The 22,614-nt window shown below is 39.6% G+C and overlaps 1 protein-coding gene across 2 annotated transcripts in view; it reads left to right on the top strand.

The window, feature by feature from the left end:
- The window catches only part of LOC101853732 (trichoplein keratin filament-binding protein), a 23,177-nt gene extending 1,078 nt beyond the window's left edge, over nucleotides 1–22,099 (top strand). For both annotated transcript variants that reach the window (XM_013088237.2, XM_005108683.3), the window contains exons 2-14: nucleotides 5,721–5,920; nucleotides 6,830–6,938; nucleotides 7,233–7,334; nucleotides 7,923–8,048; nucleotides 8,959–9,132; nucleotides 11,358–11,470; nucleotides 12,217–12,283; nucleotides 13,577–13,687; nucleotides 14,042–14,103; nucleotides 14,483–14,564; nucleotides 15,509–15,694; nucleotides 16,508–16,651; nucleotides 20,977–22,099. In XM_013088237.2, coding sequence (XP_012943691.1) covers nucleotides 5,727–5,920; nucleotides 6,830–6,938; nucleotides 7,233–7,334; nucleotides 7,923–8,048; nucleotides 8,959–9,132; nucleotides 11,358–11,470; nucleotides 12,217–12,283; nucleotides 13,577–13,687; nucleotides 14,042–14,103; nucleotides 14,483–14,564; nucleotides 15,509–15,694; nucleotides 16,508–16,651; nucleotides 20,977–21,006 — 1,500 coding nt within the window. In that variant the 5' untranslated portion in view covers nucleotides 5,721–5,726 and the 3' untranslated portion in view covers nucleotides 21,007–22,099. The remainder of the gene's footprint in view (nucleotides 1–5,720; nucleotides 5,921–6,829; nucleotides 6,939–7,232; nucleotides 7,335–7,922; nucleotides 8,049–8,958; nucleotides 9,133–11,357; nucleotides 11,471–12,216; nucleotides 12,284–13,576; nucleotides 13,688–14,041; nucleotides 14,104–14,482; nucleotides 14,565–15,508; nucleotides 15,695–16,507; nucleotides 16,652–20,976) is intronic.
- Nucleotides 22,100–22,614: the final 515 nt, after the last annotated feature.

Raw genomic sequence — 22,614 nt, 5'->3', positions numbered from 1 at the left:
AATTGTAAATGGGCTGATCTAACAATGTCACGCTTCTGACTGTGCCTGAACTACAACAGGGAGCTTTGATAGTCAAAGCAGACTTTGTGCTGCTGAAACTAGAGAGGTGAACAGAGTATGTCTGATTTCCTGTAAAGACTTCTCTGTTGACATCCGCCCCTTGGTGCTCATATGACCTTTTGCAGTTGCGAGCGTCGTAAAACTTCTACTAAAATTAAAATTTGCTTTTCATGATTCTTTAGAGGGACAAACAACAAAAACTAGTTTTTTTTTGTCACTGACCTAAAAAGTACCCTGAAGGCTTTAAATATGGAACGCTTGTGGCATTGATGGAATGTACTCTTATTTTACATTCGTGATGCACAAAAATCATAACTGCCTAATTCGTTCACACAAGCATACTTACCGAAACAGTTACACAGTGTTTCAGGGGACTCTTTGGGAAGAATTTTATACCTCCCCCTCTCTCTCTCTTCTCTCTCTCTCTCTCTCTCTCTCTCTCTCTCTCTCTCTCTCTCTCTCTCTTTCTCTCTCTCTCTCTCTCACACACACACACACACAAACACATATCCAGTCTTCTTTCTTGCCTTTTCCATGTGCCTCAGGCACACATACTCAAAGCATAAAATCTCTTACAAAAGATCATATTTTATAAAATATATTTCAAGTTCTATATTGTGTTACAGCTTAATAGAATTTCCCAAGTAGTCCTGTTTCTATGCTTTTCAGTTCCAAGTTATTTATAATGTCTTTCCTTATGACCCATCATTATCATCTGGTGCCTTGCCAACTGTATTGGGCGATCATGGACCTCCACTTCACTCTGTCTTGTGTTGCAGCGATGGTGTCTGTTGTTTGTGCTGTCCCCAGCCATAGTGTCAACCTGTCCAGTATCTTTTCCCTCTGTCTGCTCTGCCTCTCTTTCCATCAAACTTGCCTGCTGTTACATTATTCTCCAATGATTCTTTCCGCATTGTGTGTTCAATGAATTTTGTCTGTCTCCTCCATATGTTCATCATAAGCTGTTGTCTGCAATTTTGCTTCAACTAGGTAGCATAAACACGGCCTCGCGGGCACTCGCGACCTTTGGACCGCGTGGTATCGGTGAAATCGGGGTAATTCCGATCGCAGTTTCTTTGATCTTTCACTACAAAACACTTAATGCCATACATTTTGTAAAAATTCAGCTTTTCCTCGTTACAATGGTGTAAGTTGTTTTTATTGTCCGATTATTAGGAGCTGGAGAATCGCCGAGGAAAGTGAAGCCCCTTGCGGTCGGAATGCATGGTTGGCCGGTTAAAAAATTGGCATGAGTGCATTCAAATCCTTTGCGGAACAGGGGGATGATTAACCCTTTCCCCACCGGCTGGGTGTAATACACCCACCTGACCACTTTGTAAGGACATAACTCCGAAAGCGTTCAATCCACTCTCTTGTGCTTCCATGTAATACTCAAATGTGGTGTATTTAACGCTGTAATCTATCAGAAATGTTCATATGATAAATGTGTGACAGATGACTACGGGTCAAAAATTTTTATGTCGATTCCTACCAGGTGGGTGTTGTCCACCCGTACACTTTTTTGTAAGGAAATACTGGCTGGGTGGTTCTCACCCGTACACTTTCTAGAGACTTTCTAGAGAGAAGGATCAGGCAGGTTATTGTGTGAAACAATCTCAACTAACAAGTGTCAAACATGTAATGTGAAAAAGGTTAAAGAGGCATGAAATAAATGGAAAGAACTTTAAATTTTCAACAGAAACTTGAAACATGAACAGAAATAAGGAGACAGGCTGATGTCAAGGTGCAAGCGGTGTGATTGCTACGCCACTTGTTGTTCTTGCACCAGCAAATAGAATGAAAGATTCAAAAGGAAATGGTGTTATTCAAAACAAAGAAAAACTAAGTGGTCTTTACAAATGTGACAATCACACTTCTGGCATAGAGACTTTGTCTTCCGATCCTTTTTGGCCAGGAACGGTACACGTCTCTTTTGCTTTTGAGACCAAGGAGACTCGTCATTTGGCTTGGGCCTCTTCCTTTGACTTTGGATTAGAACAGACGATACTTGAGTGGGTCTCAGAGTCGGAGACTGAAGCATTGTCTCAGAGTTTTGTTTCATTGGTAGATTGGGTGTAGTCTATAACAGTTGAGCGCCGTATGATCTGCTGGACAACCAGTTGTCTTGCCACAGCCATGTTGTACAGCTGCCTATTGTCTACGAGTGAAAGTGTATCATTGGGTGGCTTGGCTTGCCAAATGACACGTGAGGCAATGGAACTGAGGTCGATGATGTTGAAAAAGACCTCAAGGGGCCATCTGTTTGTCTTACGTTTCACAGCAAAAGCATGTGGCCATGTGGTCCATTGCATCCACCCCACCTTTGGTTCTGTTATAATTACAGTCGAACCTGTGTAAGACGGCCACCCATTGTCAAGGAGAAAAATGGCCGTATACGACAGGTGGCCGTCTTAGGCAGGACTGATCAAGATGAAGAAAACAAACCAATCTTTTCTGAGGTCCCACCCGAAGGTAGCCGCATTGTTGTTGTTGTTGTCGTTATGTTGTTCTATGTTGTTGTTGTTGTTGTTTTCGCTTGGTTTTTTCTTCTCTTTTTTTCTTTTGTTGCTGCTTTTGTACAAGGGTGACAATAAAACGAAATGTGTGAGACAAGGAGGACCGGGTGCTATGGTAAAACAAACACACGTGTCGCTACCGTTCGGAGAGCGAGCGACGATTCTGTCACAAGTTCAGGTTGACGTCCTTTGTTACAGACTGGGTAAACAGTGACCACTCATCTCACTTACGATTTGTGTGTAAGAATTCTGGGCGGGGCTTATGGGATATGAGGGATCACACGCTTACCTCACCAGCTGCTGAAAATTAATTTTGTTACCTATTGGTCAACAGTGGGAGGGGCCTACCCAACATGATCGGTTGGAGGGACTACCTAACAACAACGACAGGTGATTAGATTATGACGGCTCGCCAACAACGCAAGAGCCCAATGCTTGATTTATGACAAAACGTAATGGAGTCACTAAGGTGGCCGTCTTAGACAGGTGTATTTGCTTTGTGTGATAGGGGTTGTGTGTTAAAATATGGTGGCCGCGGCCGCGTTGGACAGGTGCCCGTTTTACACAGTTAAATTATATAGAAAAAACACAAGGGGGGAAATGGAAAGTGGCCGTTTGTACAGGTGGCCGTCTTATAGAGGTGGCCGTCAGGGCAGGTTCGACTGTATAAATCAGGACAATTTCAGGCTTTCCATTGTACCAAGATCTTCCAGGAGCAGAGTGCTTTGTACTGAGGAGAAGGACATTTTTTGTTTCTTGCTTTGATAGGTGACCAGAGATGCATTCTTTCGAAATACAAATGCTGACTCCGAAAAAGCCAAGTTCTCTTTTGCCTGGAAGTTCACAGGGAGAAATGTTTTGTTCCTCCTAACTGTGCCCACCATAGTAATGTTGTCTTTTTCCAGAACTTCAGCCAAGTCAAGACTGGTAAAAAAGATCAGAAGTTATATTTCTGCCACTGCCTTTGAAGTTTTGAGTCAGCTTTAGATTACAGTTGGAACCAACGGCACTGTTGTTCTCTGTGACTGGTCTTGGTCCTGTTTGCCCTTTGCCCAAAGAGGGGAAGCCTCTAAGTGGGTACAGTAGCTGCTTTCAAGGCACACATCTAGAAGATTTTAATTCCATATTTTTCTGGTTTGTTTGGGATGTACTGGATGAAAGTGGCAGTGCTTAGCTAGGTTGGTGTGGCAGAAATCCCAAACATCGCCGATGGGAGCAAACTTGTCCCTGGTTCATTGTTGTATCCTGATTATTTGTCATCAAATCTGATATTATGATTCAGCAGGTGACTGACCGTTTATTAAGAAAACTGCTCCAGAATGTTGACACTAGGCCTAACCAGTCAGCCTGCTCGTGTCTCAAAAAGTACTTGGAATCACTGTCAGTCACTCTTCCTTCGGCACTTGCATAGCTAATAGAAAGTAATAAAATATATATATAATATTATATACAAGAAAATGCCAGTGGGTGGCTGATGAGTGCTCTGGTGAAGTTTGCTCCTTCTTTCCAATGAAACATTTGCCGTCTTTACCTCTCCTTTTCTTTTGAATGTATTACTCTTTTCTGACACCTCTAATTTTTGACACTTATGACCTAATTGTGTTGCAATTGCTGTAAAACGCCTTCTAAAACGAAAAATAATGCCGAATGCATTTGTCTGCACCACCCTGCATATTAAAGTATACAGGTTTGAACCACCCAGCCAGTATTTCCCTATAAAACCGTACGGGTGTAAACCACCCAGCCAGTATTTCCTTATTTAAAAGTGTACGGGTGTGATCCACCCAGCCGGTAGGAATGAGGTATGAAATATGCTGGTGGGGAAAGGGGTAAATACCGTCTTTTCTTGAGAACTATAGAGCTTTAAACGGGCTTTCCCGTGGTATATATTTGGCCTTTGGCATTTAAATAGAAAGCCTTTAAAAATACAGTCAAAAATTTAAAAGAATAATTTTTTTACACGAAATAGGTCTACATAAAATACAGGCTCAAAAAACGCATCAATTAAAAGATTACTTAATTTCCTATTAGAATAAAGTAATTAGCGTAGAACTATTTTGCCTCAATCCTTCCGCGAGACTCGGAAAGCATGTGACCCCGCACGCGGGGTGCACTACAGTATAGAGTGGACTCGCTCACCGCGGGGGCTGGTGCGGCACCGGCTTTGGTCAACGCTCCGTGTTTTTGTCCAAATAACAGCAGATCGTCATGTTTGAGGCGATAAAATACAGATTTGTAATGATCTCACAGTCTTGAAGAAAATTAGGTTCCATATATTTGTTATAGTGATTGTACTCTGTTAATGTGAAGATGTTTAGTGCACTTGGTATTCTTTTATTATCTGTCAAACATGGAGTTGCAGCCAGTGCTGACTTAAACAAATTTGATCAAATTTTAAACAACTACCATTTTTTAAATAATTGGCTGAGATGTTAAAGAATGGTACCAAAATGCTCAGTGGATATAGGCCTTTCAAATGGAACAGATAAAATTGGCATACAGACACTTTGAAAATTTAGTTTCTGGTACCTACTTCAACCAAGACTTCGTCATTTGTTTTGCTAGCTGTCCTTGGGACATACAGCATATTATGAGTTTTATGAATCTCAACTCTGTTGCCTCAATTGAGCTTTTTATGACCCATAGCACCCTTAAAAATAAAGTTTTAAGCTTTTGAATAATGGACATAAAAATGGGTACTCCCAATGACCCACCAAAAACCTGTCTGCCATTCTCAATCATCCAGAGTGTAATGTTTAAGTGTCAGTGGTTTGCATCTCTCGTTTAATACATTTTCACTTGAGACATACCTTCCCCCTTCCTACTTACACAATTAATCCTACAGATTAGATTCCAAGTGTTGTGCATTTCTCCATGTCTACCTGACTAAAGGGGGTCTCTGAAATTAAAATTGAATTTTTCTGTTCTTTGAAATTCTTTCTGAAGTCTATGTTCAAGACATTTAATTACTTCTCAGTGATATATGGCCAGGTTTTATTTCACATTATTTAGTGATAAAACACAGATTGTTGTTATGAGCCTCTTGGTTTACAAAGAGAGCTTTTTGTCCCGAAATGAGTTTTGTGTGTCAGTCTTGCCATTTTTGCCATGACTTTTAAATATTTTATATTTTTGTACTTTCAGAACAAAATGGCTTTGCCTACCATGAGTGGATACTGGTCATCCAGAAAGAACATGTATGAGCAGGCTATTGTGCGACACAGAAATCATGAAGATGACTTTCGCAGCCAGTGGCAAAACACAGCCAAATATTTCAAAACTTCAGATGTCCGAGCAGCAAAACAGCAGGCCTGGTCTTCTACTGATGCTTTTCAAAATAAATGGTTAGTAAAGTTTCGGATTTGGAAAGGAGTCAGAAGAAAGTGAGATGTTGGTGACAGTGCAGATGGATGGAATGGGTCTGTTCTGTGAGCTACTCTGAATGATGTTCAGCAATTGCCTTTGTTCACCTTATTAATTCTAACATGTGTATGTTTATTGACTAAGTAATATTTGTACACTGTGCCTTGTGAGCTAACCTTTGCATAATTTTTGTCATCAGATTTATTTTAGCAAACTCAGAGGCATAAATCACATTGGCTTATTTTAACTAATAACATAGATATTTTTGAAGCACTATAAAAGATGATCACGGTAACTAATAAGTTGGACTGAGAGTGTCTTTAAAATTTGGGTGATATATGTCATGAGTTTTACTGCATGTATATTTTTATAGGCTGATGTTTGACTAGGTGCTGACCTGCTGGTGAATAGATGTTTGTGAAGCAATGGGCATTTACTCCTCCTACCCAGCATGCCATGTGGTGATGGAGAAATGATCTGTTGCAATACCTTTTACGAGGCAATGAATGATACCTGTTGCAAGTCACTACAAAGTGTTTAGCTTGTTATTGCTATGTTCTTTTACTTTTTACCACTAAAGATTTTTCATATCGTCACTGTGGTAACAAAATGGCACATCTCATTTTTGCTACTTTTACTTAAGATAAAAGGAAAAAAGCTGTTATAACTGGTCTATTTGTCATCAAATAATGGTAAATCTTGCCATGCATGTTTCTTTTGTGACTGCCAGCTCATTTTTGTTTTGATTTTAACAAGAGATATTATCACCAAACAAAAGGCTAAGAACTGCATTTGCTAGCACAGTGATGACATGATAAATATAATATATTCAAAAGATGTAATAAGATAGGCCCTACAGTGAATGTATTTTATCATCTTTATTTCTTCAGCACTGATGCTTATCAGGCATCTGTTGACAAAGATGTAAAAGCCTCGAATTTGAAAAGACGAAGAGACAAGCTGGCAAACCTGATTAAAGAGGAATCAAAATCATATGAGGTTGGTAACTGCGGAGTATTTTATCTGCCAAGTTTTTAGGGCAAAGTCATATTATATTATCTCAAATTGTTTCGTCAATGTATATAAATAGTGTTGCCTTCCTTTCCATCTTTCTGTCCTTCTGAGAAATTATCTTGTGATTTCTCACTGCTGTAATGAAACTCTGCCTTTGTAAATGTACTTCTTTTTACCTGGTGTGAAACTGTTTCTGCTAATAACCCCTCTCATTTCTTGAGCTTGAGCTTATGAGTTTTTGTGGAAAAAAAATTCCTTTTTTGAATTTGTCTTACCCAGGCAGAACTTCGAGGTTTGTCCAAACCCAACTTTGAGAGACTGGAGGAAATGAGGACAAAGGCAGATGGACTGAAGAGTGCTAGGGAGGAGAAGAGGCAGAAGGTGCGAGTATAATGCTGTCTTTTTTTTTTTTTCTTTTTCAGTTTGATTCTCCTGCAACCATCGTGCATGAACACTTCCTTATTTGGTGTGATATTCTGTGCCGAAGCCTGATTTGTTGACATAACTTGTTCTTTGCCTGAGTCCCCCTCTGGGTACAGAATATATCTCTGAGAATTTCCTCCTTATCTGAGTAAGCTCGGTGCTGGTTTCAGTGGAGTTAAAATCTTGAGACAAAATAAATCTGTGGCGTCCATCCATTCACGATTACAGGAGTTAACCTGTTAGTTGGGCGCAAGAGGCTATCACCTTACCTCCTGACTGATTAAGGAAAGAGAGTGATGCCAAGAGAGAGATCGTGAGAGAGAGAGAGAGAGAGAGAGAGAGAGAAAGAGATTGTGATGTGCTGACACGATTCCATTAACATATGTTTTATTGTAAACATTTTTCCAATGAAGGATCAGTATAGACTAATTTTTCTTTCTCGTCTCATTTTATCTTTTTTTTTCTTTTCTATTTTATCTCTTTAAAAATAGTCATGTTAAGTATTTCTATTTTTCTGTTTTAAAATTTTTTCCACTGTGATTCCAGCTTGCAGAAGAGAAGTTGTATGAACACTGGAGACAGAACAATGCAGAGTTACGCAAAGCTGAGTCTCAACTTCTACAAGAACATGTCGTTGGAAACTGGGGGGACCAAAAGCAGGAGAAGGAGGAGGTAAATGCTCAATTTGTCAGGGTCTTTGGCTGTCTTGAGACAAAGACTATAGGCGACATGTCTTGAATACAAAGAGAAGGAGCAAAGATTTTTCTATAAGGACATTTATTTTAGAAATCAATTGGTTTTCATCAACGCTACCTGTGATATGTTATTGCATGAAATTTCCAAGGATGCTTTTATAAGGAGTGGTTTGTCCTGTATACATATATATATATAAATACCGTAAACACTGCAGGCAAGGCGACCGGCAACATTCTGAGCAGGTGTTTTTTGTGAAATCGGGGTTATTCATTTGGCTGTTTCTTTGACCTCTCATCATAACGAACCAAATACTGTACATCTTGAAAAAGTTCAGCTTTTCCTCTTTAAAGTGGTATGTGTTGTTTGGAGCTGGAGAGTTGTCGTGGATAGCGAAGTCCCTCGTAGTCTCCATAATCAACAGATATGCAAACTCGTTTGAGATACATTTTTTAAAAAGCTTCTTTTTTTAATTCTGTTTTTTGTGACAAAACATATTGTTAATTGGGGTCAAACAGTGCGTCTGGAACTATATTTTCTCATGGATTTACACTCAGGAAGTGTGTTAATCAGTGCCGCTTTTCCATGTCGCTACTTGATAATTCTATTTTCTGTTGGCAATCAGTACACCCAGTGAGACAGGATGAGAGCAAGATGTTACTCAATCTGATGTTACTGGTTGGATTTGTATGCATGGGAAAGTTTGGGCATTTCTTTGTTTTTTTAAATTTCAGTTATAATAAAACTAATAAATGGAAGGCACACTGTTTGACTGAGGTCTTTTGTGATACTATATTTGTAATTCAAAAGGCGGTGTATATTGTAATGTCTTGTGACTACCACAAACATCTCATAAAAACCTGTAATAATGTCACCTTTTCTTCCACAGAGGCTGGAATCAGTCAGGAGAGAAAACCTGGAATTTGATCGAGAAATGGAGAGGGAAAGGTTGGCTGCCGTTGAGATGGAAAGACAAAAAGAAGAGGAGAGACTGAGGGAGGAGAAGTCTGTGAAAGAAGTTCTGAAGGAACAAATGATGGAGTTCAAGGCCAGAGAAGTGGAGGTAGGGGAAATAGTTTCACGTTGATTCAGATTGCTGAGCAAGTAATATTTAAATATAATGAATCTCTGTGTTTTGCTTTGTGGTGTAGTTTGTAATGTAGGATACATCTCTCTAATAGTGGTCAAGGAGATACACTGGTTTTATACTTGCCCATCTTTGTAATGATAATTATTAATTGTTTTCATTCCAATAAAAATGCTATGGAATAGTTGACATGTTCTCTAGAACTAGAGAGTCCTGTCACTTGAGAGAGATATGTTTAGTCTGTCGGGGAACTTTTTATAACTAAACAATTTTTTTTAACAAGTGGCTGTCTTTTATCATAAGAAATGAGTTCATAAGTTGATATGAATATCCATCATATTATTAGCAGAAGTGTAGTTGTCTTTCGGTTTAGGGGACTGGAATATGCTTTTTATGGGAAGAAATATCTTGTCTCATGTCAGTGAGCAGGTGAGAGGAGCTTGTAAATTGGATTATAGTAGTAGGTAGCGTAAACACGGCCTCGCGGGCACTCACGGCCTTCCGACCGCGTGGTATCGGTAAAATCGGGGTAATTCCGATCGCTGTTTCTTTGCTCTTTCGCTATAAAACACCAAATGCCGTACACCTTGTAAAAGTTCAGCTTTTCCTCGTTACAATGGTGTAAGTTGTTTATATGTCCGATTATTAGGAGCTGGAAAATCGCCGACGAAAGCGAAGCCCCTCGCGTTCGGAATGCGAGGTCGGCCGGTTGAAAAATTGACACGCGTGCATTCAAATGCTTCGCGGAACGAGGGATGATTAAATACCGTCTTTTCATTGGCGGAGAACTGTAAAGCTTTAAACGTGCTTTCCCGTGATATAAGTTTAGCCTTTGGCGTCTTTATAGAAAGCTTTTAAAAATACCTTCAAAATGTTTAAAGATCCCTTTTTACACAAAATATGTATTATACCGACTTATAACAGGTATTAATTAAAAGATCAGTTCATTTTCTATTAGAATAAAGTAATTAACTTGAAATTATTTTTCATCAATCCTTCCGCAAGACTCGGAAAGCATGTGACCCCCGCACACGGGGTACACTACAGTATAGAGCTGACTCGCTCGCCGCGGGGGCCGGTGCTGCGCCGCCGGGTCAACGCTCGGTGTTCTTGTCGAAATAACGACAGATCATCGTGTTTGAGTCGATAAAATACTGATTTATAAAGATCTCACAGTCTTGAAAAAAATTAGGCTCCATATATTTGTTATAGTGATTGTACTCTGTTAATGTGGAGATGTTTAGTGCACTTGGTAGTTTTTTATTGTCTGTCAAACATGGGGTTGCAGCCAGTGTAAGTGACTTTAACAAATTTGATCAAATTTTAAACAACTACAATTTTCTTAAAAATTGACGGAGATGTTAAAGAATGGTACCAAAATGCTCAGTGCATATAGGCCTTTCAAATGGAACAGATAAAATTGGCATACAGCTAGTTTGAAAATTTAGTTTCTGGTACCTAATACTAGACAGATTGTTGGGATTTTTGTGTGTCTCAGTTAATGGTCTGTTCTTAGAGTGTTGTGTTGACAGTCAAAGTTACATCTGGTTGATTATTTAACAATGTGCAGGAAGGTAAATTGATTTTGTTTCCTTTTTAATATAGTCTTAGTCTTAGGCCTCTCTCTTGTCATCACAACACTGGGCCAGCCACTACAGCTGTCCCGAGGGATGACTGGTTATCTTTGCCTAAACCACTATAACGTAGCACCAGTTGTTGCTTGGCCTTCCTCTTTTTCTTTCTCCATATGGATTATTACTCGACAGTATCTTGTCGATTCTGTTAATTAATCTTTTTCAGGGTGCTTCGCTAGTTTGATAGTTGGTATCATGCTGGACTACAGAGCAGATGACCCTGGTTTGAATCCCTGGCCGGATGTTCTTGAGCTTGGGTCATTTTTGTGGAGTTTCAAAGCTCTCAGCCCATTTGGCTAGGTCGTATCACAGATGGACGTTAAATTCGGAGGTCCTGCCTCTTAAATAGCATAGTAGTGTTGATACGGGCGTTAGACACACACACTTACTAATCTCTCTCTTTTCTAAGAGTGAATGGCCATAATCACGTTGATGCAGCCTTTCTGTATTCAATTAATGTTATGTTGTTACGCCATAGTTATTATTTTGTATATATCATTGTAAAGCCAGTCTCTTGACTCTGTCGATAAAGCGGCATAAAAAACCCAACAAATTGTGTTGTCGTAGGCTGCAGAGTGGAAGAAAGAACAGGAGAAACTTCTGCAGCAGAGATGGGAGCTGGAGAGGATCGAGGAGAACCAGCGCATGCGGGAAGAGGAGCGCAAGAGGAAAGACCTGGGGTAGGCACTGAGTGTAGCTACTTCTCGGGTTTTTTGTACTGATAGCATCGTCCCTTTTAGTGATTTTATTTTAGATATTTTTTTGGGTCACTTTCTATCTTTGTTAATCAGGGATATTTGATGGTTCTCTTGTGTGTGTGTGTGGGGGGGGGGGGGGGATAAGAAAAAAAAGTTATGCTACTTGTTTCTTGTGGGAAAACCTGGTTCTCAATAGTTTGTACAATTCGTGTATATAAGCAATTTAGAACTTACATTATATTCACATTTATACAATATCTATCATGATACAAACAATATGAACAAATCTTTGCTGGTCCCTACAATACATTCCTTTTTATTCTTTTTATCTGGAATGATTACAGACTAGTAAAATCAAGCCATGCTGTGAACTAATGTAAAAACAAACTAACTTGAGTGCCGCTTACTCATATGATTTTATGCAGCTGCAAGCTCCATGAAACTCTTTCCAAATTGAAAACAAAAGGACTGCAAGTGATCATCTGCCCTATTTACATTAACAGAGCAAATGACTGAGGTTGTTCAAAGTATTCTATAAAAAAAGATGTTCAATTTGCTCTTTAGGGAGTCTGTTCTCTTTGTTGATAGTTTAAACAAAGTTAAGGTGTGTTTGTCAGTTTTTCTTATAATTTTATGTTGATGTTCGGTTCTTTGTTAGTGTATCTTATACAAATAGCATTTGTGTACTTTATTGCAACTACTATGGCTTCTCTGAATTTGTCTTACAGGAGAGCTCTCCTGCGACAACACAAAGCTCAGATGATGAGGAAGTCGCGAGTCATTCAGGAAGAACTGGTACAATTATTATTTGTTTCTTCTTTTTTTCTTTCTTGTTATTCTTCCCCTCCTTGTTCTTCTCTTCTTCCTCTGCCTCCTCCATCATTGTTGCATTTCTTCTTCTTCTCCATCATTGTTATATTTTCTTTTCGTCCTTATCCTCTTCTTCTTTTTGGTCCATTCCAGCAGAAATGGTCAGCAGTGTGGGTAAAGATTGAGACAAACATTGGGAGAAAAACACTAGATTTACTTGGGGGTTTTTTTCTTTAAGGAGCAGTCAAAGCTCATTAATTGAAAGATATGGAGCAACAATATACATTTGATTTACTGTCAAAGACTTGACAAAGGCCACTAAGACATGTGGCTTCAAATGAACGCAAAGCATACATTTAAATACAAAGCAGAAAAAACATATCAAGTAGTCACGATTTATAGCCATGATATCCGTTTCCTGAACACAGTACTAGAAGTCGAAGAAAACAAGTGGGTGGTTGGTGGGTGCTCTGGTGTGGTTTGCTCCTTCTATCCTATCAAGCATCTATCATCCTTATTTCTCCTTCTTTTTTGTGTTTGTTACTCTCTTGTAACACCTTTAATTTTCAGCATTTGTATGACCTAATTGTGTTGCAAGTGCCGTAATACTTATTCTAAAACTATGGGATAAAGTAAAAATATGATTTGTCCACTTGTTTTACACGAAGAGTTTATTTTGTTGGAGCCTGGGCCCACATCATCCGCCTTATAGATTACAACTGCCAGATCCATAATCGTGAGATTGCGGGTTTGGGGTTTCGAGCATCAGCACAGTCCGATATTATGTCCTTGGAAAAGGCACTTGACACAAATTTCCCATTTAGCTGGGTTCTTTCGGAGGTGGATGTTAACTCGGAGGTCTTACCTCTTAAATAGTGTTGATAGGGAGTTAAACTTACACTATTTTTCACGGATTACAAAGAAAAGACTGTCACCAGTGTCTCTGATGCAGTGGTTACGCAATTCTCTGTTGCACACAAGACCAGAGTTTGAAACTTATATGGAGTGTCTCTGAAAAGTTTGTCAGCATAGGAGTAGGAGAAAAAAGTAATTAAAAAACTTTATAGCTGTACTCTTATAACAATACATTGTTAAAGATGCTGGACACATGTCAGGCATTAAAAACTGTGGAACAGTTTGTCAGTTTCGCACTTGTGATATGTACCATCAACAATGTTAAACTGTTTTAATTTTTGTCCCTTTTTTCATTCTTTTTGTCTAACATTGTTCTTGCTTGGGCTCTGTTTGATATTCTCAACTTTATTTACTTTTTATCAGGAACAAGATCGGAAATTGCTCGAGTCGCTCATAGAGAGAGAAAGTGAACACGTTGCTCTTCAGTCTGCACGGAAAGAGAAAGCTAGGGCAGATGCCCAATGGATGAAACAGGTAAAACCATCTGGAGAAATGAAATGTTTTGAAGGGTCTAATTTTTGTACAGATAAATGGAAGAAAATGTGCCCCCTTGACTCTATATAATGAAACAAACAAAACATACTTTACTACTGAAAAGTACTGTTAGATCTGGGAAACAGATATTACCTTGAAGTGAATATCATAAAAAGTAATTTTACATTATGTGACTGAATTTTGTCAGTCTTTCTTTCTTTCTATTCTGATCCAGCGACCATCTGAGTTCTAGCCCTTCAGGCTGTCAATATGGCTAAGAGTTTTATTTTGTCAGTCTCCAATAAAAAATTTGGGAATTTTTTTCCTCATGGCCTCACTTTTGTTCTGGTGTAGGTGCTGGATGAACAGTTGAGAGTGGAGAAAGCGCGGGAAGCCGAACTGGACATGTTGTATCAGTGAGTTGATTTGTCTTACACTTTGGTTTTGTTATGCTCCTTTTTTGGGGGGTTAGGTTGTTTCGGAAATGGAGCGCTTTGTTACTGTACTGTACGTGTGCATGTGTGGGTATGACTGTGTGTGTGCGTGTGTGTGTGATTGTGTGTGTGTGTGCCTGTGTGTGTGTGTGTTTGTGTGTGTGTGTGTGTGTACGTGTGTTTGTGAAACACCAAACTAATGTGCCAGGATATGGACAACAAAGGTTGATCTAAACTGATCTGATCTTTTCCGGTTCAACTTTCTTTTTTGTGTAAAAGACTGGTACGTTACTGATTATGAAGAGGAGTACCTTTCAGTAATTGTGTGATTTTGAATAAGTTTTGCTTGATGTTTTCTCAGGGACGAAGCAGCTCGCATGTGGCAGAAAAGGGAAAGTGAGTGGGAGAGGGAAAGGCAGGCCCGCCAGCGACTGATGGCTGAGGTAATGTAGGGAATTTAATGTCAAGTGAATTTGAATTGGGGGAGGGGGAGTAGGCATATATTTGAACTGATTTCTAAAATGATTTAATCTTGAATTTTTCAGCTTAAGTCTGAAATGATTTCATCCTGCCTGATTATTTTTTTTGTTTGGCTTATCTCATCTTATTTCATGTTTTTTTCTAGTTGTCCCGTCATATCTCAGTTTATTTTTAAATGTGTCTTATCGCACCTCAATTTATTCCAACTCATATCACTGTGTAATCTAAACTGTTCTCTTTACCTGTCTGTTTATGTAGGCCTAGGTCTTTACTGAGCTCATGGGTGGCTGGCAGGTGCTCTAGTGTGTTCTGCTCCTTCTTTCTTATCAAGCATCTTATCGTCCTTATCTCACCTCCTCCTTTTTTGTGTTTGTTACTCTCTTTTATCACATCTAATCTTCGCCACTTATATGACCTTATTGTGTTTCTAGTTCAGTAAAACACTTACTAAAACTAAAAAAGTGATCATATGTAAGTATCAACTTTACTGGTCATGTCTTGTCTAACATTCTAACATTGACTCCCCCCCCCCCCCCCAGGGAAGTGCTACTGACTGAAGTTGTCTTTAGACCATTCTCAAAGTGTGGATGTCAACTTGTTCTTCACAGTAGAATTGCAAATTTATCAATTTCATTCTCATACTGAGCCGGAACAAGAACAACATAGGGGGAACTGCTGCTTTTTCTTTCCTCATTCTTACTATCGTCATATTTTTCCTCTACTTCTTTTGTTTGTTTGTCACTCTCTTGTGAACTGCTATTTCCGGGGTGCCTTGATAGTCGAAGCAGACTTTGGCCTGTTGAAGACTTCTCTGTTGACATCCACCCATTGGCGCTCATATGACCTTATGCAGTTGCGAACGCTGTAAAACCTTACTAAAACAAATTACCTTGACTGACCTCCATAGGTCCTCGAGTCTCGCCAGGAGCAGATCGGCGAGAAGCTGGAGGAGCTTCGCCACCAGCAGGAGGAGTCGCTGCAGCGTCGTGAGGAGCTGGTGCGCGAGATGGAGATAGCCCAGCAGATGACGCGCCGGGAGGAGGAGGAGAAGGAGCAGGACAAGATGATGACCCGAGCAGAGCTGGAGGAACAGGTAGGAAGGCAGGATTTTTTGTTTGTCGACTGTCTTAGGGGTTGTTCAAATATATTATAATCTTACACCCTTTTTGGGACTTTTTGCACCCCCCTCTCTTCTTACACTTTTCTTACATTTGTTAGGTACTCCAAACTGGCTGTGCGCCCCCGTGGCACTTAGTCACGGAGACCAAAACCCATATTTGTTCCCTCTTAAAACACCGTGTGATCATGCATACACACAGACACTTGATATATCAGAAGAAAGAGGAGCTTTTCCTCTTTTTAGTGGTATTATTTATTTGAGTCAATGATTCTTTTGAAAGCTAAATCTTGTGGGATAAAAGACAACACTATCGAGGTTTTCACTGCAGCGACAGCGCGTTTCGTGCATCGTTTTTTGACACTATGGCGAGCATGCGCACCAAGGCCTGTCTTTGTTTATTAGAGGCCTACTTCCACCCACTTTCAGTTTCATTTCTAGAGTGGCAAGAGTTCGTTGGCTTTTACTGATTTGATATCTAGATCTAAGATCTTTTCTAGATTACGTTCCAAGTGCATGATATCGTGTGATATTTCTTGGATATTGTTTATGTGTGCTCGTATTGAAATTTTGCAAAAGTTCAGCAAAAAAAAAATCATGTGGAGTTAGCGTCTCTGACTTAAATGTAGTTGTTATATTTTGAATGTGAAATGTTTTGGTGCCTTTTTCTTTAAAAGACTGAAATTGAAATCGATATGCCGACCCCTGCCTGCAGTAAAATTTATTTGTGCTCACAATGATGATGTATGGGTAAAAGGTCTTGAAGTCTGAATAAACTTCATTTCTCAGATTTACTCGAAGAGGGAAGAAGCAGCTCGTCTTCAGAGGCAGTTGGACTTGGAGCTGAAGGAAGAAAATAGAGAGGAACAGGATTACGAAGACCTGCTCAAACAAGAAACGCAACGAATGCGAATACATGGGTATACTCCGAGGGTGAGTGGCTGCTGTTGTTGTTGTTTTCAAATCCCTTTAGCTGCGAGCTTTTCGCTTTTGGCAGCGCAATGCCTCCCTCAAGTAACCACATGTCCTTGTCATCTGGTCAATGCCAGAGTAGAGCAGGCTTTGTAAGTCTGTAGGTGTGTGTAGAAGCCTTCGTCGAAGAACTGCCAGGTTTGGGCAGTGAAGGGGATGTTCAACGGTCTCCTCGTGGTAGTCACAGTGTCTGCAGGGGTGAGTGGCTATATAGAACAAAATAGAATAATGCTTATCTCTCTTTTTTAGGAATGGCCGTACAAATCATTCAAAAGAAGTGGGTGGTTCGCGGGTGCCTTGGTGTGGTTTGCTCCTTCTTTCCTATAAAAAAAAATCTATCGTCTCTATGGGGGATATGGGGCTGTAGGTGGGCTCCAAACAGGCAGTCAGTGGAGTGGCATTGTGATTGGCCAGTCCAGGGATGAGTGAGGTTGGGCAGGCGGCTGAGAGAGATGGTGCGGAGAGATGTGTTACGTGAGCCACTCCAAAAGCGTCGCCTAGAAACTATTTTGTCCAAAGTGCGCTTACTTACAAGGGGGGGTTCAAGAAGTCTTGGGTCTAAAAATATGAAGGAATAAAGATAGAGCTTTGTAACTTGGCCCACATACTTTTATTTCTCTACGTAGTCACCGTACACGGTAACACATTTTTGCACCTCTCTTTGACCTTCAAAAGTCCTTGAGAAGAAAATGACCCAGAATGGCCCCTAACCAGTCTTCCGCAGCTTCAATGGCGTCCGCGTTGTCATGGAAACGAAATCCTTTCAGTGGTTTTTTAAGATTAGGAAACAGAAAAAAGTCTGAAGGGTTAGGTCTGTTGAATAAGCTGGGTGTGGCAGGATTTCAAAGCCACCCTGTTCTGCTGTCTGGACTGTTGTGGCGTGTGCTTCCACGCCTTTTTCTCCCCAATTCGGATCTCAATTTTAACAGCAAACCCGAATAGTAGTCCCCTGTGACTGTTTTTCCATTTTTCAGGTTGTCAGTCGTGATGATACCTTCGCAGTCCAAGAAATACAACGGCATGACCTTTCCACTTGATGGTGTTACCTTTGCCTTGTTTGGTTAGGGAGAAGAAGGGGTTTTCCATTGCTTGGAGGACATTTTTTTGTTCTGGATAAAAATGATAAATCCATGTTTCATCCATAGTCACCATGTTTTTAAAAACATTTTTGTTATTGGACTCAGTTCAAAGGACAGTTTTGGCGGACTCAACCCTCTGCTTCTTTTGCACACCTGTCAAAAGGCGGGGTACCCACCACGCAGACACCTTATTCATGTTAGGATGGTCATGGAGAATCGTTTCAATAGACCCTACACTGATTCCCATTTCACTTGAGAGCTGTTTAATAGTTATGCGTCGGTCTTGTAAAACCAGTTTCTTCACTATGGATACATTCTCTTCAGTTTCCACAAAGGATGGGCGCCCTTCACGATCTTTTTCCTTCACTGATATGAATCCTGATTTGAATTTTCTTACCCAGCATGTCACAGTATTATAGTGAAGACATTTGTCACCATAAACTTGGACCATTTCCTGAAAAATGTCCCCAGGGGATTTTCCTTGCAAGTGTAGAAACTTGATAACTGAACGATATCAAAGATTGTACATAACAAGATGGTCCACTCAGCCGAAAAGGTGTCCGCCGGAAGTTCGCTCTTTGCTTCAGATGGCGCTGCAGTCTGTTTTTAAGCTCTCTTTCGTTTCTCCAGAAGAAGAATAGGAATAGCACCTCCTTGCATGCGCAGATCGACTGCTGTTCGTCGGCAGTTCGGGTTCTTTCAGTGCGGAGTTTTAGGTTTTTTCCATTTTAATGACCTCTCGCCTTTCATTCTAAAGTCAAATTAAACGAAGAAAACCATCACCCCTTCCTCCTGAAGAGGTTTTTTGTCTGCATAACCATTTTAAAAAAGTGTTCTTCCGAAATTTGAATTCTTATTTATTCAAAAACGTCTTAGTTTCACTTTGATTTTTTTACACACAAGTAGGGTAACTCTGTTCGCAAAGGGTGTTCATTTGCGAAGAGGGCGCCACTGAATTTTGAGGACACTTTTTTAATTGGCTCAAAGAGAGGAGTGGACCCTCTTGTTATGTAGACTCTTTGGCGATATTCAACAGGCTCCATGGCACAGCTTCAGCAAAGAAAAACCAAATGTTTTTGTACATAGTTTCATTTAACACACTGACTAGTGCTTTATTATTGTGGGATTTTCCCGAAAATTTGCGTGGTGTGTTCCAAAGAAATTGTCTAAAGGCTGGCAAAATTTCATTACTCTACCATGATTCCTTCATACCTAGACCAAAGACTTATTGAACCCCCCTCGTAAGTACACTTTGGACAAAATATTTCTGAGGCGACGATTGGCTTGTTCTACCATTAAACAAGAGAAAGTTACTCTACGTTTGTTCATGAATCATGCTGTGTCTGTGGCTGCCTGCATACAACAAATAATGATATGAGATTTTAAAAACACAAAACTGTGTTAATACATGGGTAAAGATGAACTTCTTGAATAAAAATAATGACAGCTGACACATTCTTTTTTAGTTTGACGTAGGCTAGGCCAAAAAGTAAAAGAAGAACAGAGCATTGAATTGCGATCGTTGATGCTCAGGCGTACGCACGCATACACTTCACCAGTCCTACAGTAGGCCTACCAGTAGGATAGACAGCACAAGCAACAGGACCAAGGAAAAGATGGCTTCCAACAAAGACAAAAGGAAATACTTCTAACGCAAATTAAAGGCGAGGATAATCGACGAAGTTGACAAGAAAGGGAAGACTAATCTGAAGCACAAATGTTATTGATATGGATCATGTGGATTTTAAGACATGTTTTGGTAACTCCCCTTTTCATTCTTAAAGTGGGAACTTGCCTACAGGGAGATATTTCTTCTGGAACCAAAAGTCCCGCTATGTCCTTGTTCTACTGTATACTTTCCATGAGCAAAACTAAGCCACAAAACCATTCTTCAAAATTTCTTGCATTGTCATCGACAACAGTTTTCATGACTCAATACAAATTATAAATCTCAACCCCTTCACACCACATATCAAAATTTAGGCCAGCTAGTGTCCTTTCTCGTGGTGGGTAGTGGGGACAAATTAATTGCTAAGAAAAGGAAGGGAGGCTCCACTCCATGCATAGGTACACCACGACACTTCGTTAACAGAGCAAAATCATTTTATGAAATTTCTTGTTCTATTTGACTGTGAATTTACTGTGAAAATATACCAATGACACTTTGAAACTGGTGAATTTTCTTAAACTGCCTTTTAAAATTGCACTTTGAGTAGAAACAGTGTTGTCAAGGGTTTTGGAGACGAACATAGCTGGCGGATCAATCGATATTCATTTAGAGAAGACCACGATCCGGATGAAGAGAGGAAACTTTCAACATGTACAATCCAGTCCATTTATAACGGCCTCTGTTGTTACAGGAATTTAGATATAACAGTGATAATTCATATCCCCTTTTTTTTCTTTTTTAGTGTAAGTAATATGAACCTGGCTATTATAAGGTTCGATTTGCACTGACTCGGATATAACAGTGATCTTGCAGGGCAAGAACTTGCTTTTGATCCGTCACATTATTAAAATTTGTTTCAAGCAAGACATTTCACCTGTTTGTGTGATCACTTTCCTAAACTCAAACTTCCAAACACATGCAACCCCCCCCCCCCTCCCCCACCCCCCTCCAATAGTTCTGGGGTCACTGATCGATTCTGTCTCAGTGTCAACAAAACAGCCCACTGGAAAAGGGTCTGCGGTAATCAAATATATCTAGTAAGCTGAAGGTGCAATGGTACTGGTAGTTTCCCTTGATAACGGTTATAACTGGACTTGCTTATAACAGGGAAAAACTGCCGGTCCCGTCCGTCCTGTGATCTGAGTTTGACTGTATTTCTCGAAGTTTTTGTTCCCCTACCTACCTAACAGTATTATTCAGTTCTCACAATGCACATAAACCATCAAAATGTTCCAAGAAAAAACCCTGTTTATTTGTTTTTCAATGTACCATAGAGTCTGTCAGCAAAGAGGAGGTTTTTTTTGTGTGCTTATTTCATTTATGCAAGATTCGTTAATCGACTTGAAAGCACATTTTTAAGAGTGGACTGGGTTTATTTTTCATTGATAAAAAGGAATTGTTTTATGTGACTTTTCGAGAAGACTCCTGAAGGAAATTACCACACTGTGGTACCATTTTATTTTCCAAACTATTCGATGTGACACATTGTTTGAATTTAATCTGTTTTATTTGTTTTGTTTTGTTTTGTTTATTTGCAGGACTTTGGGAGGAGACAAGCATGGATGTAAGGCTAAAGATAAGGAACAAGAGAGATAGATTTGCAAATTGTTGACATTGAGTGTGTGTGTATGTGTGTGTGTGTGTTTCTGTTTGTATGTGTGCGTGTGTGTATGCGTGTGTGTGCTTGTGTGTATGTGTGTAATATAAGAATGGATGTTATCTAGTGTGGATAGCAGACGAATGCAGAAGATCTCATGTTGATTTGAAGGAACTTGTGGAGGGAGATGTCAGCCTACCGCTAGTGTTGTTCCATCATCAGCTTTTATCTCTCATTTTCTCCCCCCACCCGTGGCCCCCTCTGGGTTCCTCTCTCCTTTACTGTGCTTGTGGCTAAACCTTTGTACAGAAGAATTAGAGTCAAATGATCAGTAGGATGTACATTTGACATCTTATAGTAGGCAACCAGGAATGGCAAATTTGCTCAATTCCTTGACATCCATATTATGGTACAAAGCTAAAATTCATGCATTTTCATGACATACAATGTACGTCATATGGCAGCAATGAAGGAAGGCCTTACTTAAGGGAAGAAACTGGCCTTTTGATAACAAAAAATATTTTACAGTCGTGTTATGTGTTGATCTATTTTGTAAAAACTGTTGACAGTCACAATCCTGATAATCAACATTAATTTATAAAATATAGATTGGAGATATACATGTGGCTATGAGATAGGTGTAAGCTTGAGATGAGTGGACAGGATTTGTGTATGTGATACCTTACCAAACATAGGCTGTGTATGAAACTCTCATGTATGTGTGTTGTAATAGACAGGTATGAATGCGAAATGTGCTTTAAAATGAAATAGAGATATGTGGGAGTGTTGTTGTACTCTTTCCATGTGTATGAAAATGTACTGCTGATAATAGATCTATTCAGAAATACTCTTTCATTTCTTTCTTTTTCTTTCCCTAACGCAAATCGCATTTCACCCATGCTGCCAGACTTCTGTAACAGGCCTGGCAACAGATTTATTTCATCACTTAGTGTAGGATTGCAACATTTTCTGAGGATGATAAAGTTGAATTGTTGTGTTGTGTTGACTTGCAGCTACATGGGATGTATTTCATTTTTTTTTTTCTGTGATGAACTGTGTTTTCACTCACTCACTCAGTCAGTGTCAGGCCTGATTTTTTTTCATTCACAACTTCTCAGTACTGAGTGTGTTTGTGTGGTATTTCCAAACTGCCCTTAGGTTTATCTGATAAATTTTTACGTACTTCCTTTTCTCAAACCTCTGGTACAGTATATTAATATGACATACACAATAAAAATCTTTTGAGCAAATTATTAAAATTGCATTTTGCATTTAGTCTCTTTCCCCCTCTATCACTTTGCTAATGCGTCATTATTGATTAGAAAAATTCTGGATCTAAGTTAGAGATTTATTCTAAAGCCTCTCCTAGTCTTATCCAAGCTCAACTGGTCTTCTTCCAAAGGATGGAAAAATTAACTTTTAGACTTTCGAGGCCATCTGTTGGCCCCTACTGAAGTATGTTTTTTTTTTCTTTTTGCATAAACTGAAAGGAAAATGAATTTTTTCCCCCCTGTTCTCTGTAGTAGAAAATTATTTTGAATACGGTCCAACTTTTAAATGGACACTGAGAAGGCTGAGA

This window comes from Aplysia californica, unplaced genomic scaffold (genome assembly GCF_000002075.1).
Source record: "Aplysia californica isolate F4 #8 unplaced genomic scaffold, AplCal3.0 scaffold00708, whole genome shotgun sequence".
Classification (NCBI taxonomy): domain Eukaryota; kingdom Metazoa; phylum Mollusca; class Gastropoda; order Aplysiida; family Aplysiidae; genus Aplysia; species Aplysia californica.
The sequence above is the reverse complement of the archived record's forward strand: the minus strand, read 5'-3'. Positions and strand labels throughout refer to the sequence as shown.